Source organism: Pristis pectinata, chromosome 1 (assembly GCF_009764475.1).
Source record: "Pristis pectinata isolate sPriPec2 chromosome 1, sPriPec2.1.pri, whole genome shotgun sequence".
NCBI lineage: Eukaryota > Metazoa > Chordata > Chondrichthyes > Rhinopristiformes > Pristidae > Pristis > Pristis pectinata.
Window position 1 is genome coordinate 37224433 of NC_067405.1, and position 18468 is coordinate 37242900.

Consider the following 18468-nt stretch of genomic DNA (forward strand, 5'->3'; position numbering starts at 1 on the left):
CACTATTACCTTCTGCTTCCTACCATCCAGCCAATTGTGTATCCAATTAGCTAGCTTTCCCTGAATCCCATGTGATCTAACTTTCCTTAGCAACCTACCATGGACCTTATCAAAGGCCTTACTGAAGTCTGTATCCACCACGTCTACCGCCCTCCCCTCACCGACCTTCTTAGTTACTTCTTCAGAAAAACTCAATCAAATTTGTGAGACGTGATCTCACTCGCACAAAGCCATGCTGACTATCCCTAATCAACCCGTCTTTCCAAATGCTTGTATATCTTATCCCACAGAATTCCCTCTAGTAATGTACCTATAACAGATGTTAAGCTCACTGGTCTATAGTTCCCAAGTTTTTCTTTGCAATCCTTCTTACATAAAGGGACAACATTAGCCACCCTCCATTCTTCTGGCACTTCACCCATTGCTGATGATGCATATATCTCAGCCAGGGCTCCTGTAATTTCTTCTCTAGCTTCCCACTGTGTTCTTAAAGGCCCTGGAGATTTATTTACCTTCATATGTCTTAAGGCATCCAATATCTCCTCTACTGTAATGCAGACTATCCCCATTAACTACCTCAAGGTCCAAAGTCTTCATGTCTTTCTCCACAGTAAAAACAGAGAAGAAATGCTCATTTGAGGACCTCACCTCTCTCCTGTGGCTCCACACAAAGATGTCCACTTTTGTCTTTGAGGGGCCCTATTCTCTCCATAGTTATTCTTTAAGTGCATCCAAGAGAGTCTTTTTGAGACGATATGTAGATAGTCCTACTAGAGCACTTGACTTGTCTTAGGAAATGAAACTGGGCAGATTGTGGAAGTGTCCGTGTGGGAGCATTTTGCGAACAGTGACCATACTTCTATAAGTTTCAAGATAGTTATGGAAGTGGATAAGGTTGGTCCTCAGGTTAGGTCTTGAAATTATGGAAGACTCATTTCAAATAGAAAGTAAATTAGGAGCAGATGCTTATGGATGAAATGATAGCTGACAAATGGGAGTCTTTTCAAAGAGAGTTAGTATAAGTTCAGGACCCATGTATTCAGTAAGGGTGAAAGGCAAAGATGATTCTAAAAGTGGCTATTCAAGTAGATAAGGTGTTGAAGAGAGTATACAGCATATTGGCCTTCATAGGTCAAGGCATAGAATATAAAAGTTGGGACATTATGTAGCAACTTTGCAAAACAGTGGTTAGCCAGCGCCTGGAGTATTGTGTGCTGTTCTAATTGCTGCACCACAGGAAGGATGTTGTTGTACTGGAGAAAGTGCCGAGGAGATTCACCAGAATGTTACTGGATTGGAGGACTTTAGTTACGGGGAGAGATAAGAAAGGCTGGGCTTGTTTTCCCTGGATCATAGGAGGCTAAGGGATGATCTGTTAGTGGTAAATATATAAAATTATAAGAGGTCTCGATACAGTAGATAGTCAGAATCTTTCCCCATAATAGGGCATAGGTTTAAAGTGAGAGGAATGATTTTTAAAGGGGGTTGGAAGGGAAACTACTTTTTACACAGAAAGTGGATGATACTGTATGTGGAACTTACTGCCAGATGTGGTAGAATCAGAAACAATCGCTTTATGTAAGAGACATTTAAACATGCATTTGAATAGGCAAGCCAGGGAAAGATAAGGATCTAATGCGAGTTAATGGGATTTGTGTAAAAGGGCAAAGTCAGCATGGATGTGGACGGCAGGGTCTGGTTCTATGCTGCACAACTCTATGACCTATATTTTCTCATATTTCAGTGTAGCATCTATTGGTGTAGCAAGTGGCCCTTTATTCTGTGGAGTGGTTGGGCATCCACTACGTCATGAATATACAGGTAACAGAAATGTCATTTGAAAAAATTAACTCAACAATGTTGGTAGGTTTTGCATTTGCACTTTCTTGTTTTAAATATTGTATTTCCACATCTATATGTAAGACAGGTTAATGTGAGGAGATCACCATCTTCCTATGTTTAACTAGGGTATATATTGCATTGGAAAAAAACTGTTAGACAGCAAAATGAACCTATTGCACTGAAATATCGCGCTATATTATCTGCCATTGCATCAAGAAATGTGAATTGAAAGATATAAAATTAGACAATTTTTTTCTCATTTTGTGTTTATGTATTGAATTTTCCCCCCATGTAAATTCCATAAGAACAAATTTTGCCTATATCTATATCTACAAATCTATATCTTGGATTTTTGGATAGTGAGTTTTGAATTCCATAAGTGCAAATTTCCCAAACTGTTATGCAGGGGTCGCCTGTAGACTTGTTCTGTGGTCACAAGGGTGGCAAATGGAATTTGCTCCAGAGAAATGTGAGATAATGCATTGGGGAGGGCAAACAAAGCAAAAGGAATGCATGATAAATGATAGATACTGAGAAGTATAGAAGGACACAGGTATCTTGGAGTGTATGCGAACAGTATGTGCTTTTCAATTTCCTACTCCTGGACTCTGAAATTACACATTAAGGGATAGCACAGAAGTACTTCTGAACTTTGTATTACACTAGGACAACAACAAAAGGAGAGCATGGGTGCCAGTGCACAGAGGATGAGGTCTTGCAGGTTTTGCTATAAAGGGCTAAGATAATGGTAAGCTAGTTTATTATTGCCACCTGTTACCAAGGTGCAGTGAAAAACTTGGTTGTTCATGCCACCCATACAGATCATTTCATTACATCAGTGCATTGAGGTAGTACAAGGGAAAACAATAACAGGATGCAGAATAAAGTGTTACAGTTACAGTGAAGGTGCACTGTAGGCAGACAATGAGGTAAAAGGCCATAACGAGGTAGATTGTGAGGTCAGGAGTCTATCTTATTGTGCTAGGGGACCATTCAATAGTCGTATAACAGCAGGATAGAAGCTATCCTTGAGCATAGTGGTACGTGCTTTGTAACTTCTGCCCAATGGGAGAGGGGGAGAAGAGAGAATGTTCAGGGTGAGTGGGGTCTTTGATTATGCTTACTGCTTTACTGAGGCAGCGAGAAGTGTAGACAGAGTCCATGGAGGGGAGGCTGGTTTCCGTGATGGGCTGAGCTGCATCCACAACTCTCTGCAGTTACTTGCGGTCCTGGGCAGAGCAGTTGCCACACCAAGCCATGATGCATCCAGATAGGATGCTTTCTATGGTCATCGATTAAAAATTGGTGAGGGTCAAAGGGGACATGCCAATTTCTTTAGCCTTCTGAGGAAGTAGAGGTGCTGGAAAGCTTTCTTGGCCATGGCATCTATGTAGTTGGACCAGGACAGACTATTGGTGATGTTCATTCTTAGGAACTTGAAGCTGCCAATCCTCTCAACCTCAGCACCATTGATGTAAACAGGAGCATGTGCACTGTCCCCCTTCCTGAAGACATTGACCAGCTCTTTGGTTTTGCCAACATTGAGGGAAAGGTTGTTGTCATGACACCATGCCACTAGGCTCTCTATCTCCTTCCTGTAGAGTGACTCATCGTTATTTGAGATTCGGCCCACTATGGTGATGTCATCTGCAAACTTGTAGATGGAGTTAGAGCAGAATCTGGCCACACAGCCATGAGTGTATAGGGAGTAAAGAAGGGAGCTGAGGATGCAGCCTTGTGGCGGAGGTGTTGTTGCCTATCCTTACTGATTAGGGTCTGTTGGTCAGGGAGTCAAGGATCCAGTTGCAAAGGGCAGTCCCAGGTCGGAACCTGGAGGGTTATGAAGGCTCTATCACTGGGGGTATTGAAAGAGGAAGTTGATACATTTCTGAAAAATGAGGGAATTGTGGGCTATGGGGAACTGGCGCAGGAGGGAAGGCCTGGGGCAGATCAGACATGATCATATTGAATGGTGGGGCTGACTTGAAGGCCATTTGACTTACTCCTGCTCCTTTTTACATGTTCTTAAATAAGATAGCTAATACTCAATAAAAAAAAGTTTGGACAATTGGAAGGCTAACAAAGCCATAATTCACTGCTATGGAAAAGGAGAGATCTAACATCTATGTGGCAGTTGCTTTTACACAATCTTAGGGCCCATTCTTCTTATTGTGGATATGACGGTGAACTCATTTTGCATAATTATTTCTGAATAAATTAGCACCCATCAGCCTTCGCTCTCTGTCCTCTTTTATGCAATCTCTCAAGATCGAGAATACTTGCTTCCACTCCAGTGCCTCTCTACCCCAGAGGCTTGTGGAGGTTATATCATTGGAGATTTTTAAAGAGGAGGTAGATATATCTTTGAAAGATCAGAGAATTGAAGGCTGTGGACAACTGGCATGGAAAATTTGAGGCCTGAAGCAGATTAGCCATGATCATAATAAATGCTGGGACAGTCTTGAGGGGCCAGGTGACTTGTTCCTTCTATTTTCTTCTGTTCTTGTGTGACTGATGAGGCTAATGTGGGGATCACAGAATCCACCGCAGATGGGGCAGGACGTACCAGATGGAGTTGAGTGGGTAGTTTGTGAGGTGCTGCATTCCTGTTGTTTATGCTGGGTTTCCCTGTGCATCCACTGCACAGCCTCAGGCTTCTCAGTCTCATTGTGTGAGCTTCTTCTCCATTTTAAGTAGTCATAACCAAGGATTCCCAGGAGTTGGAGAAGCTGTGAGAGCGTCTCTGGCTCTTTCCTTTTGTCCACCTGCTAATCTCATTCTGTGATACTCAAGATGTTGCAGGAGTCTGGTGTTGACATGCGAATAACGTGGCCTGCCTTCTGGAGCTGACTGAGTGTAATTAGGACCTAACTGGGGGAATTGTTGCTCTGGGAGAGGACCCTGACGTTGGTTCACTTAACCTTACAGTGGATTTGGAGGGCTTTGCAAAGACTATATTGGCATATCTATCCAGTGCCTTCAGATGCCTACCATAGGAAACATAAGCATTTATCTTTGACACAGTGGCTGAAGTATGTACTTATGTATAGAATACACAGTAGACACTCACTGAGGTTACTTTGTTAGCACCTTTTAAACCTTTGTTCTCTTCCACCTAAGAGGACAAGGGCTGCAGGTAAAGGGATTGCCACCATTTGCAGGAGCCTCACCAAGACATACATCATCCTGACTTAGAAGCCCTGAGGCAGTTCTGCAAACTAGCATGGACCATCGCATAAAAGAGTTGTCTGTTGTGTGCGGATATAAATAAATTCATCAATGACTTGTTTGAATCAGGTGCTTATTTTTAAAAAGTGGAAATTCCACTCAATGCGTATGATTCTATAATTGTGGCTTTCAAAGGGAAATTAGATAAATATTTGTGAGTAAGAATATTGCAAGCCTTTAGGGAAAGGGCAGAAGAATGATGATGAAAAAAGAGACTGCAGCTGCTGAAATCTGGAACAAAAAAGTCAGAATGCTGGAAGAACTCAGTGGGACAAGCAGCATTGTAGAGACAAAAGGTATATGTTGATGTTTCAGCTGGAAACTCTGCATCAGGACCAAGAGGGAAGAGGAAGGTTGCCAGTATGTAGCAGTATGAGGGAAGGATGGGACAGCGGCTGGTTGAGGTGAACCTCTGGCTCATCTGGAAGGGCTTGTTGGGCTCCTGGAAGGTGGTGAGGGAGGAGGTGAAGGGACAGGTGTTATACCTCCTACAGTTGCAGGGGAAAGTGCTGGGGACAGGGAAAGATGAGTGGATGAGAAAGCAGGGAGAGAGTGATGCCTGTGGAAAGAAGAAAGGGTCAGAGACAGAGGGGAAGATGTGACTGGTGGTGGAAACGTGTTGGAGTTTACGGAAATGGCAAAGGAGAATTTGTTGGAGAATGTTGATGAATGGATTACTCTTCAAAAGAGCTGACAAAGACCGAATGATGAAATGCTCTCTTTCTGTGCTGTGAAATTCTGTGTCTCAGCTTTACAAACCCAATTTTTTTATGTCTACTGCAATTTATTTTTCAGTGAGATCACAAACAGAAGCAAAATGATATATCAGAATAGGCAAAGTGTTAAATATACAAAAAATACATTGTGTAAAGAATCTTATATAATTTCTCATCCAAAAGTTATAGGTCGGAAAGTAAATTTGGCAGCACGACTGATGATGACTTATCCCGGCGTGGTTTCCTGTGATGAAGAAACACATTATCATGCCAAGATGCCATCTTCCTATTTTATTGAACTTCCTAAGCGAGCTATGAAAGGTGTGGCAAACCCAGGTACTATTTACCAGTACCTGTCCAAAAAACATCAGAAGTAAGTAATAATTTCTGGATTTCAATATGAAGTTCCTTAGTCTAAAGAATATATTTTAATATTCTTCATTGTCTTGAGAACTGGAAAATCAATAGCTGGTGCTTAAATGGAAATTTGAAGAAACTTTTAAATATGAAAATAACAGCTATCTTGCTCAGCTGCTTGAACCGCTGAGTTCCTCCAGCAGATGGTTTGTTGCTCCAGATTCCAGCATCTGTAGTCCCTTTTGTCTCTAGCAGCTATCTTTGTTTCCCCCATCTTCCCACATGAAATACAATATACCATTTACACAAATTTCTACTGTAAGCCCTGAGAAGGTCATTGCTATGTAAGAATGCCAAGATCAATAATTTCATTGTGTAGGTTTTACTGATGATTTAGAAAAACTGTAATTACATTAACCCAGTTCTAAATAACTCAGCAGCAAACTGTTCACAACCTCAGTGATCTATTTGACCATGAGTTAGGCTGTGGATCCCTAAAAAAAAATCTATATCTCCACTTTTGACCTTTAATATTTTCTATCTCAGGTCCATATGCTGCCAAATGCTTTTGCTATCGTATGACTTAGACTATTCCACTACCTTCCATCTGACTAGTGCTAATCTAAAATTATGCTTACTGAAATTATCTTCCTAGTGCTAAACTAAAATTATGAACTAGTGCTAATCTAAAATTATGCTACACATATCTTAACTGAAACAAGATTCTGAACACTCATCACTCCTAACCTACATTGGCTTCTGACTTCCCAATGCTTTGATTGCAAAATTTCCTTGGCTGCATGTTTCCATATCTTGGTGGTTTCCTCTAATCCTAGAATCATTTGAAAACATCGGATTCCTCTAGTTTGACTTTGCATCTGCCACTTCCTTCAGTCTACATTGACTGCTATATTATTTGGCTTATTTCTGGACCGTCGATAAACTCTACCTCATTATTCCTCTTTTACACAATTTTATTTATTTATTTTTGGTAACATAGTAATTTTTATGTCTTGCACTGTACTGCTCCCGCAAAACAACAAATTTCATGACATATGTCAGTGATAATAAACCTGATTCTGTACTAGCTCATCAACAGATCTATTTAGTTAGTCAATTCCCCAACTCATTCCCCTTATCCTTACAAGATCTCCCTCTCCAAGTACTTAATTAAAGCCCTTTTGAAGGTTATTATTGTATTTACACTTAATAATTTTGAAGATATCTAACAAATCTCTTCTGTCTTTTCTGCTCTAAGCAGAGCAAAGCAATCCCAGAAGTACAATGACACTACAGATAGTGCAGCTGCAATGACCCTGGTTAAATCCTGTCCTCCGATGCTGTCTGAGTGGAATTTACACATTCTCTCCTGTGACCATGGGGGTTTCCTCCAGGTCTTCCAGTTTCTTCCCACATCCCAAAGATGTGCAGACTGAGGCTAATTGGCTACTGTAAATTGCTCCACAAAATCAAATTGATTGTCACTGCACTCATGATTAAAAAGAGATTTCTAGCAGTAACATTAGAGGTAAAAAGTGCAGCAGTTCAAATACTAGAAATTCTTCTGGCAGTTCAAAGAGGAGAATATCCACATCTGCAACTGAGTGCCTCCCTAAACATGGCTTGCAAATGCTTGAGAGGCCAAGCCTATAACATTTTGCTGGTGTGTTAGGTACTGGCTTCAGTGGTGTTGAGTGAGCTAAGATGACATTGGGATGAATTTCAAAACTTTTCAAAATTAGAAACCAGGTATTATTGGATTTAGTGGCATGTTATTTGCTTTTCATATTTCACAATATAGGCAGTGCTTTGTTCAAAAACCACATTTTGCAGCAAAACACAATATGTTTAAAACTAACCCCTATAATAATGTGTAAAGTGACCTAATAACTGTGGTATTGGACCAGAAATCCAGTGGATATGAGTTTAAACACTACCATCACAACTTCATAATGAAATAGATATAACAATTTGTGTATTTGCAGCAGACAATAATGTTTCATTACTGCCACATGGAAGAGAATTTCCAAATCCAGTGGAGATGACCACCCATTCCCACCACCTCATCCTGTTAGTACTGTTTAAATTCTGAAAATGTGTCAGGCCCAGTCATCGTGCCCAACATCTCTCATACTCCAGCACCCTTCTCATGCACAATTTGGTTTGCACTAGGATTTGTAGGCATGCATTTTACAGCATGCCGGCCTGAGTATGATGCCCCTTGCATTGCTATGATCTGCAATTCCTTCCCAATGTCACAGAAGGTATCCTCCCTCATAGAGGGAAGAGGATGTCCTCCTTCCTCTTCACTCCATAAGGACATCATAGAACTCAATTCACTCCTTCAGCTTTTTTTTGAATAAGAGCTTGGTTTTGTGTCTGGGGCCAGTTGTACCTCTGTTTTAAGACCTGCTGACTGATTAGACACTTGGAAATAAGACACCCCACATTCACCAGACTGGCATGCAGCAATTGTAAAAACTCAGTTGCTCATTTGTGTTTTTATAATAAAGCAATATTATCTGCTGCCAGCACAGAAATGGTCTTAAGGCAGAACAAAGCCTATGTTTCAAACACTGCTCCAATTTTAGCTCTCAAAATATGCAACTACTTCTGAGGACGGGGCACCGACCTGACACATTAACTTTATTTCTATCTCCATGGTTGCTGCCTGAGCTGTTGAGTACTTCTAACTTTTTCTATTTTATCACAAAAATTGTGCAGTTTTAGTCAATACTAATAGAATGGGCAGTGCATGCCTTCTGCTTAGCTCGGGGTTTGATTGTGCTTCTAAATTTGATCAACTACTACTAACAATTTAGATATAACTTCTGTTACTGCTGCATTCTGTTACTGCTTTTCCCTTGTACTACCTCAAAGTACTTATGTTTCTGAAATCTGTATGTATGGATGGCTTATAAAACTAAGTTTTTCATTGTATCTTGGTACGTGTGACAATAACGAAACAATACCAATACCACGTTGCTTATTTATTAAGACTAATAATAAACCATTTTAGGCTCTTTGTGTATTTTCCTCAGAATACTTGGAAAACCTCGAATTTCTGTTGAAATAGAAGAAGATTATCCTCTTTTAGGTGAGTTCATGTTAAATTGGAGCACAAAGGAAGTACCTTATAAATGGCAATTAATTACATTTAGATACTGACCTTCAGGTAAATGCCGAATATTCGCTTGGACCTCTCTGCCATTGCTTTATTCACTCTGGCTTCACTCTGTTGCTGATGTATTCACTCGTGTCTCATTCTGCCACTATTTTATTACCTGGGCCTCATTCTTTCACTGCTTTATTCACAGAGGCTCGGTCTCCAGTATAATATTCACTCAGCTCTCACTCTGGCGCTTACTTTTACTCTTAGGTCTCTCTGCTTCTTAGTCATTTACCAGACATTGGTCTCTTTTTTTATTCACACATTTTTCTTCACATACAGTGTATATCCAGCTTTAGCTCTAACTTAGAGAAGATTTGGGGATATTTTGATTTGACTAAATATATCTTGTGACTTTCAATGAGCTACATGGACGCTGGAGCTATAGGTGTAAAAGATCTATATTCAGCATGACAAGCAGGCATTCTGGAAGAATCTCAAAAGAATCTCACTGAATTCAAAGTTCATTGAAGTTCATTAATAGTAATTTAGGCACCAAGATAACAGCAGGTGATTAAATCCAGTTCCAACATAAGCCGAAAATGCTGGAAATAGTCAGTAGGTTAGGCCACATCTGTGCGAAGAGAAACAGGCAATATTTCAGGTCAGAGACCTTTTGTCAGAATGGAGTTAGAGTTCTGACAAAGGGTCTCCAACCTGAAATGTTGACTCTGTTTCTCTTCCCACAGCTCAACTGACAAGAACATCTTTGAATATTCAGATACCTGTGGATGGTCTGAAAGTTTCTGAGCACAAAACAGTCAAAATATAGTTCTATTATCACTCTACTGAGTGACGGCTGAATGATTATACATATATCCCAAACATCGATTGACAAAACAAGTATGTCTTTAACAATGACAGGATGTCCACTTAATCCCTATCCTGATCTCATCCTGAGAGCTTCAATGTAGGCCGATTGACATAAACGTCCATGTATTGTTTTTCCCTGAGTAATTTACAATAGTCCAAAACTAGAATGTCCCACGTCCAATGGCTGGTTTCAATGTCCTTAACGTATTGACAGATGTTACATGTAAGGTATCTTTGTCAATAAAAGAGACTGACTTGTCCGTTTCCAAAGTGTGTCTCTTAATTGATCTCTAGCTCTGAACAGATTTTTTTTTGAACACTTGTTCCCGTTTGTATTAATAGCTGCTACCACAAATTTCCTGATTAAAATTTACATTCAAGCTCTAACAAAGCTTTTTTCCTTTAAGGCCGAGAAAAAGAGATGAGGATTTTCCACAAAGCCCTGAGAAAGTTTGTTGCAGCAAAGGCCAATCAGTCTGTTGATTGTTGCCAGGTGATCATGTATGAGGGGACAGTTGGGTATGGAAAAAGCAGACTTCTAGCTGAAATCATCAGTACTTCACAAGCAGAAGAAATGAGGTTAGTGTTTTGATTGCAATTATTTATTACAAGTAATTGGAAAAAAATGACTTAATTATTAACTGGGTTGTTTTTTCAAATAAGCCAAACTTCTACTTCTGCCAGTTTCAGATGGGCAGTTTGCCAGTAGGTTTTAACTAAGACCTGGAAATTTAATTAGTTGAGGCACCTCCTTAAGTTTGGAAAAGTGGAGTTAGTTATCACATGATTCCCCTTCCCACTCACAAATCCCCACCTTCGGATTCTGTTCATGAGGAAATAGATATCCTTTGTACATAAAGCCAGGAATGAGATGTTCATTTTAATTAAAGTCAGTTTTTCATTTTGTTTGTATACATTTGGTACAGGGTGTTACCATTTGAATTGGGGAAAATGGACATCACGGAGCCCTATTATACTATTCAAACCATGATGGCTCTGCTGCTGCAGGTGAACCACTGTAAAAGTTATGCAGAGCGAGAAAGAGTTTTACTTAGCAAGATAACAAAGCCGGAGTTGGTGGAAGATTTATGTCTCTTAAATGAGCTGCTCTTTGTAAAGGTACTGAAATAACCAATTCTCTCATGAGTTAACATTAACCTTAATATTATTTTGCCTTACAATTTGTGTATCTGAAGAATGATCTTCAGGAACTGACTCCTTGCAATTCAGTTTTTAAAATCTCTCTCAATACATGGTTATGGGTAGTGGCATGGTTACTGCCTCTTGGTTCCAGCGACTCGGTTTCAATCCTGACCTCCAATACTGGCTCTGTGAAGTTTGCACTTTCTCCCTATGACTACTTGTGCTTCCCCCAGGTGCTCCAGTTTTCTCCAATCTCCAAAAGATGTGTTGGTTGGAAGGTGATTTGGTTCCTGTAAATTAACCCTACTATCAGTCAGTGAGAGGAGAATCAAGAAAGGGCATGCAAGACAGAATAGATTACAGGGAAATGAATGGGGGAATGGGATTGATGGAATGTTCTGAGAGCCAGCATGGACTCAAAGGGATGAATGGCCTCCTTTAATGTTGTAAGACAAATTAGTTCAGGAGTATAACAGTGAGGAGCCAAGAAACGTACATCAATCTCTGACAAACTGAACCACAGACTTCAAAAGTAAACAATTATAGAGAGGTTTGCTTCAACAGAATTTGTATGCTGCACTGTATGCTGATCAAGAACTAATTATCTGACCTAGAGAATAAGTGTATAATGTAATTAATAGTTATCATCCCTCAAGCCTATTCAAAAGCCATTCTGCATTTTGCTGTTTTCTCTGGTCAACCACGGTTCAGCTCCTATTTATTTCAGTACCTGCAATTCCTTATTATCTCACCAAAACTATCATTCTCCTATAAAGAATGTTTAGTTGCATCTCATATCTGAACTATAAGTATTGAATCTATAACCAAGTTCAGAGCATTGGTGCCAAACAATGCACATAAAATAAGTGATTAGCTCATACATTGAAAATACTGCAGTCTGTATTCAGAGATGGACTCACTTTTTGTTCGGAAGTTCAGGAGCCTCCAACTTGGGGAGTGCATTTATCTTGTTATCAAAATGTATTTTGTTAACAAGGTGTGTAAACAATAGAAATGTAGCCTTGGAGTTAATTTGATATTTGAAAAAAATTAGTAGTAATTTATTTTTTTCTGAATTTTTAAAGGTTTTTTGTCTTTAGTAGAGCAATACAGTTTTATTCTGGATTGGGGGGGGGGGGGGGAATTGTTAATTGCATTTGTTAATCATTGCATTCTGTTCCTTGTACCATCATATGGCCCCTGCTGGAAACTCTGATTTTCCTCATAATTGAGATATAGGCATTACTAACAAGGCCAGCATTTCTTGTCCCTCCTTATCTGCTGTGCAAAGACGTTGATGAATCTACCTTGGTTACCTGATATAATGCCTCCTTTATTGGCTTAGGACCAAATTTTGTCTGATTACACACCTGTGAGGAATTTTTATCTGCCTTACCAAGTGATGCAAAATAAACTACAGGATGTTGTTGCTATCTTGCTGCAGTCTGTCAGGTGAAGGTGCTTATGCTGAGTTGATAAGCAGTGTGTTCCAAAATTTTAATCCTCATCAAAATTTTAATTGATGAGGAAATGGCATGTGCAAATTAAATAGAGCATTTCCGTGCAGCAGCTGAACTTGTCCATCTAAATGATGCAGATTACAAGTTTGGAAACTGCTGCCAAGGAAGCCATGGAGAGCTGCCGCAGTACATCCTACATGTACTGTATACTGTAGCCATAGCTTGTTCTTTCATCCATCTTGCAGAAAAGAGAATATCATCAATTGTTTTGCAGAGTTTTTTGAAAAGCAATGAAACTGATCTTTGCCGGGAGCAGATGTCCAAAAAGTAATCAGCGAATCCTGCATGTAACAGCCGAGAATCTTGGTTTTTCATCTGGTATTTATGTTACCTTCAGCTATGCGGTGGGCTTCACGGTGGGAAGTGCTTTCATCATGTTTCTTCCTATCATGAACAAGTTGTTTCCACATAACAATGACTATTTTGCAAATTTTCTGAGATGTTTATAAGCAGTCTTTATAAGTTTTTTCCTTTCTACAGTAAAAATCTATTCCAGTTGTCAGTGTGCTTTAAAACTGTTTGGTCATCAGCACCAGATGACTGCCTACCATGGTCCTACCTGGCTGCATGATTAGAGTGTGAGAATGCCACTAATATGTGAGACTGATTAAAGAGAGAAAAACAAAATTTGCCTCAGTTTTTATGGCCTCCAATGGCAAGAAACTGGGAGATGGGGAGGGCTGCAGAAAAAGGGTTGCAATATTTGACAACGACCTGAATTTACGATAGAACTTTGCAAGCTAACCTTGTGCGCGGAAGAAGTCACCACATCTGCCCAGTGTGCTTAATTTATCAAGCATTCCTCGAGCACTGAGATGAATGGCTTTACCACGTGGGAGACAAATCTGAGAGCTATTGTCATCTACTGTTATCTTTGCAGATGACACATCTATCCATCGTAACCTGCACCACTGCACTGTGCCTACTTGAATAGAGGCGTAAGATGAGGGATGATTAAGAGCAGCAGTGTCCCCACAGACAGTGATACTATCATGACTAATGCTAGTGCCAATCTTAGAGGGGTTTAAACTACTGGGTGAGGTCCCAGAAGAAGTAGAGTTTCTAGAATATTACTGAAGCTTCACTCTTCAGAGAAATAGAGAATATCCTCTATACCTGTCAGGCATACCTGGCATAGTGCCTTATTAGTGTATGCCATCATGAATATGCAGAGCGCTTCTTTGGAAGTCGAGATGGTTGTGATTGTGACCCTGGATGCCACTGTTGAAAGGGGAATCATGGTAATCCACCACTCGTTTCCCAGAGCCATTAGGGTTGCTGAGGGTCTGTTCCAAGTGAGTGTCAGTGGTTCCTTCGAGGTTCACTCAAGGAATACCTTCTGAGTATTCCAGTTAACACCACGGGCACTCCACCAGCGCCCTAGTTGCGTCTAAACCATTTTGTTAGGCTACTTGTTTACATTCAGGTGGTGTCATCTTATACTGGGCTATCCAGGCTCAGAACTAGTCAAGATCATCCTCCAAAACCATCCAAATCTTTCTGCATTTATGGTCAACAGTTTGGCATCTCCTATATCATGGCCACTTTTGTAAAGTTACTGGAACTAGCAAAGGCACTTGGAAGAAAGACACTGAGAGACTGCGCAAAGGTGATCAGTTTAATTTTGTAGGAATTATTTCATAATTTATTAGTTGCTGATCAGCAAAATTAGGAAGGAATGCTTAAAATAATATTCAACAAAATAATTGTAATAATTAAAGCAGTATCAGTGTAATACAACAAATAAATTAAAATATATATTTGTTTCATAGAGCTCTTAACAAATTTCATTACAGTAAATAGGAATTCTCTTAACAAATTTAGATTTGACCGTGAATTAGATACTGGTGATGGAAAGACAGGAAACTGGTGAATAAGGATCTGCAGACTAAGTTATAAAACATCTGATGTAGAGCCTATCAATGAAGTGTTATAAAATGAAGACAGCACAATACAACTGCTGGTCCTCTGTGGAACCACTGGTTAGCGAGCAGCACATGTATTAGATTTTATCATGTTATGGGCACTATTCACAAGATTACTCCTTACCTTCTACTTATAAAATTTGTCTAGCTCAATATTGATTGTAGGGTGGATGTATGGAGTAGAGAATGTTGAGAGATTTGCAAGAGGTGTACAAAACCTTGATGGGTTTAGATACGATAAACAGAGAAGTGCTGTTCCTGCTAGTGGAGGGGTCAAGGACAGATTTAAGATGATTGACAAAAAATCTAGCAATGCTGTGAGGAAAAGCTTTATTATATGGTGAGTAACAATCAGCTGGAGCAATTTAGTGAATTGAGCAGCATCTGTAGAGGAAAGGAATGGTTAACATTTCGAGTCAACAGGGTTTTGAACCGAAACATTGATAATTCCTCCCTCCTCCCTCCCCCCACACACATAACTTGACCCGCTAAGTTCCTCCAGCAGATTGCTTGTTGATCCAGATTCCAGTATCTGCAGTCTCTTGTGTCTCCAGTATATAGTGTGTAGTTATCTGCATTCCACTTCCTAAAAAGGTGGTAGATGTCATTTCAATTGTGCCCTTCCAAGGAAAATTGGACAAATGTATGAAGTTAGAATTATTGTCAGGGTTGTGATGAAACAGTTAAGGAATCTGACTTTTTGGATTGCTCAGCAAAGAGCTACCGCAGCACAATGGGCCAGTCATCTCCTTCTGAGCTGTAACAGTTCTATGTTTCTACATGTCCCTGTCAGGATAAGTGTGACCGATCTCCTCTAAAAGCCATCTTTGCATTAATTGTGTTTTGTTTAAACAATCTAACAAAGTTGTATTCACTTTACCAATACAGGCAATCCCTGCATTACAGCAGTTCAGCTCATGGAAATTTGCCCTTATAGAATTCACAAATCACTGCCAAAAAAATCTTGGATACAGAATAAACATTTTGTGAAACCAAATTTATGTGGGGGAGAAAAGTAAATAAACACTTTTTTTTCAACTCTCAATAATGCAACACCCCCCACCCCCCAGTAATGCAGGAGTCATCTATAAAAGCATTTTTCCACTCAGACACTATCTTATGATGGATTCAAATTGTTAATCACATTGGGACGTGCACTCGCATTCTCTGTTATTTTTCGAGGCCTCTGAATTACCAGCCCATTTATCCAACCGGTCAAGGTGAAAAGCAATAGAAGTACAATGCTTTCCATTGTTTAATGTCTAACCTGCATTCTATTTGAACCTGAATAATGGTGTCTTGGGCAAGGTATGGGATAGTACAATATACTAATTTTGTTTTTCAGTTTCCAATTTCTGAAAGAGTCTCCCTCATGGACAGTAGGGCCAAGCACAGGGCATTTCGAAATTACGTGATTGCAGTAATCAAACAGGTAATAATTGTTTGATTAGCTTTCAAAGGCCAATACATCTCAGGCCAAGTACAAATAAATATACACAGTAAGTTCCTGAACTCACTGAGCACTTTGGTTCCTGTTTGCACAACTATGTTGTTGCTGTAATTATTGTTGCTGGCATGCTATGGCTAGAATCAGGCCCAAACTGTTGCTTTAAGACATTATATATTTTAGATGGTGAATCAAAAGATTTAAAGGGAAATGCTTAAATAACATTTAACTCTGTATTTATAAAATGAAAGCAATATTGATATAATACATGAGCATAACTCATATTGTACTTGATGTTCCAATGCCATAAATAAATCTCAAATGATAGTAATTATTAATTTGGCAACATGCTTTTTTTTCCAATAATTTGCTGTTACAGGATTGATCTCAATTGAATTATATGTGCTGATTCTCCCAAAATATTCTCTATAATTTAGTTCACGCTGAATTATTGATGATATACCAATTGATGTAATGTAATCAATAATTAAAAGTTTATGAAGTAATATAACCACCTGGGATTGTCAAAAGTTTTATCTGTATAGTAGTTGTAACTTTTTAGTGATTGTTTCAGGGTGTGGACATTGAGGGGAAAGCCAGCATTTATTGCTTGCCCTTGGTTATCCTGGAGAGGATTGCCTTCTTGTGGTGAAATCACATCTATAGGGTTGATATATGCAGAATCTCAGGATTTTGAAACAGTGACAATGAAAGCTTAAAAGAAATAGTTTTTGTATAATATTTTTTCCAATTTATGCACAATAATGCTGTAGGAATAATATATGTAAAATATAAGCATTAAAATAAATTTTAGAAAGTACATAAGATGCTCCAATACTCAGTAGGTAAGTACTTTCGTGGGCTGAGTTTTACACACTGGCAGAACCCTCGGAGACAACTGAGGAGGAGAAACGTGTATCAAAGAAAACTTTGAAATTAGATTATGATAGTGAGAACATAAATAAAGCTTCAAATAAAATTCTTTATATAGAAACTAATTATTAATAATTGTAATCTTTTTGTTTGCAAATAGATCAACTTTAGATAATTTTGAGAGAAACGAAGAACTGCAGATAATTTCGAAATGTATCCCTAATTGTCTATTCTTGGTGTGTTCTCTGTAGAATGTTACAAATGATACAGTACTGCTGGTCATTGACCAAGTTCAATATATTGATACACCATCATGGGAACTTATTTTGCAAATGCGTGCAAGCCTTCCTTTGTTTATGGTAATGGCACTGAGGCCATTCACAGTAGAAAAACCACCATGTCAAGCTGCAATAATGGTAATGAGGAGCCAGAGGACTTCATATGTAAAACTTTCAGGCTTAGATCCAAGTATAATCCGTCCACTAGCCTGCCAAATACTGGGGGTCATAAGTATTCCACGAGAGCTGGAGATGTAAGTAAAAAGTCTAACAGTGATATACAAGCTGAATTAATGAAAACATCCACATGAAACTTTCTAAAATAGCTTTTTTTTAAGATGAAAAATGGCAGGATTTTTTGCTTTGTTAGCAACATATTTTGCTAATAATTGGTTCTGAAAAAATAGTCTCAATTGTTAATTGTTGACTGTTTAACTGCCTCAAAAATTAAAACATTCTGTTCTAGAAATTGATTCAGATGATCCAATATATTACGCACTAAGAGACTGATACAGAAGGTAAATTTGATAAGGAAATGTGATTTTGACCTCATTGTCCATTAATTGCCCTGCAGTTAGCTGCCTTTGAGGTCACAATACATGCACAGGTCATGTCAATCCATATGCAATGTCTGGTCATTGGTTCCCCTGAGAAACTGAATCATGGAAATGTAGTTAATGTTCAATATGGAGCAATCACCGGAAGGCAAGAGTTAATGGCGAGGATGTGCTCTATACTTAACCAATTTTAGTAAATCATCAATTACTTGTGGATTTGTTGGAGAGTCATGTGAAGTTGAGCTCGTTTCATTCTACAGGGTCGATGACTATATTTAGAAGTACTGATCAGTGTCTAGGTGAATGCTAAGCTTAAGTTCTCCTTGTTTTAATGCTTATGTAAAGTGTTTTCATGGTGTGCTCTCTGGAGAGATGCTAAAAATGATAACTTGCCAGAGGAGAGCAGAGAGGCTAAGAGACCATACTCCCGAGTGCTTTCCAGGACCCGCATCCTTGTTTCCAAATGTCCAGAAAACAATGCATCCAGAGGTCACAGTGCTGACAGAAATCTATCACCTTGATTAAGATTTCCAGCCATGCCTGTTGGGTTGAAGGTCATTGTCTTTCTGAACTGCCTTAGTCGTTGATTGTTCTGGAAGG

At 39.2% G+C, this 18468-nt stretch overlaps 1 protein-coding gene across 1 annotated transcript in view; it reads left to right on the plus strand.

The window, feature by feature from the left end:
• Positions 1-18468, plus strand: part of LOC127577124 (adenylate cyclase type 10-like) — a 96652-nt gene that overhangs the window by 18621 nt on the left and 59563 nt on the right. The window contains 7 exon segments of the mRNA XM_052028031.1: positions 1745-1821; positions 5970-6159; positions 9185-9240; positions 10533-10704; positions 11052-11244; positions 16059-16145; positions 17285-17565. Of these exon segments, the coding sequence (XP_051883991.1) occupies positions 1745-1821; positions 5970-6159; positions 9185-9240; positions 10533-10704; positions 11052-11244; positions 16059-16145; positions 17285-17565 (1056 nt within the window).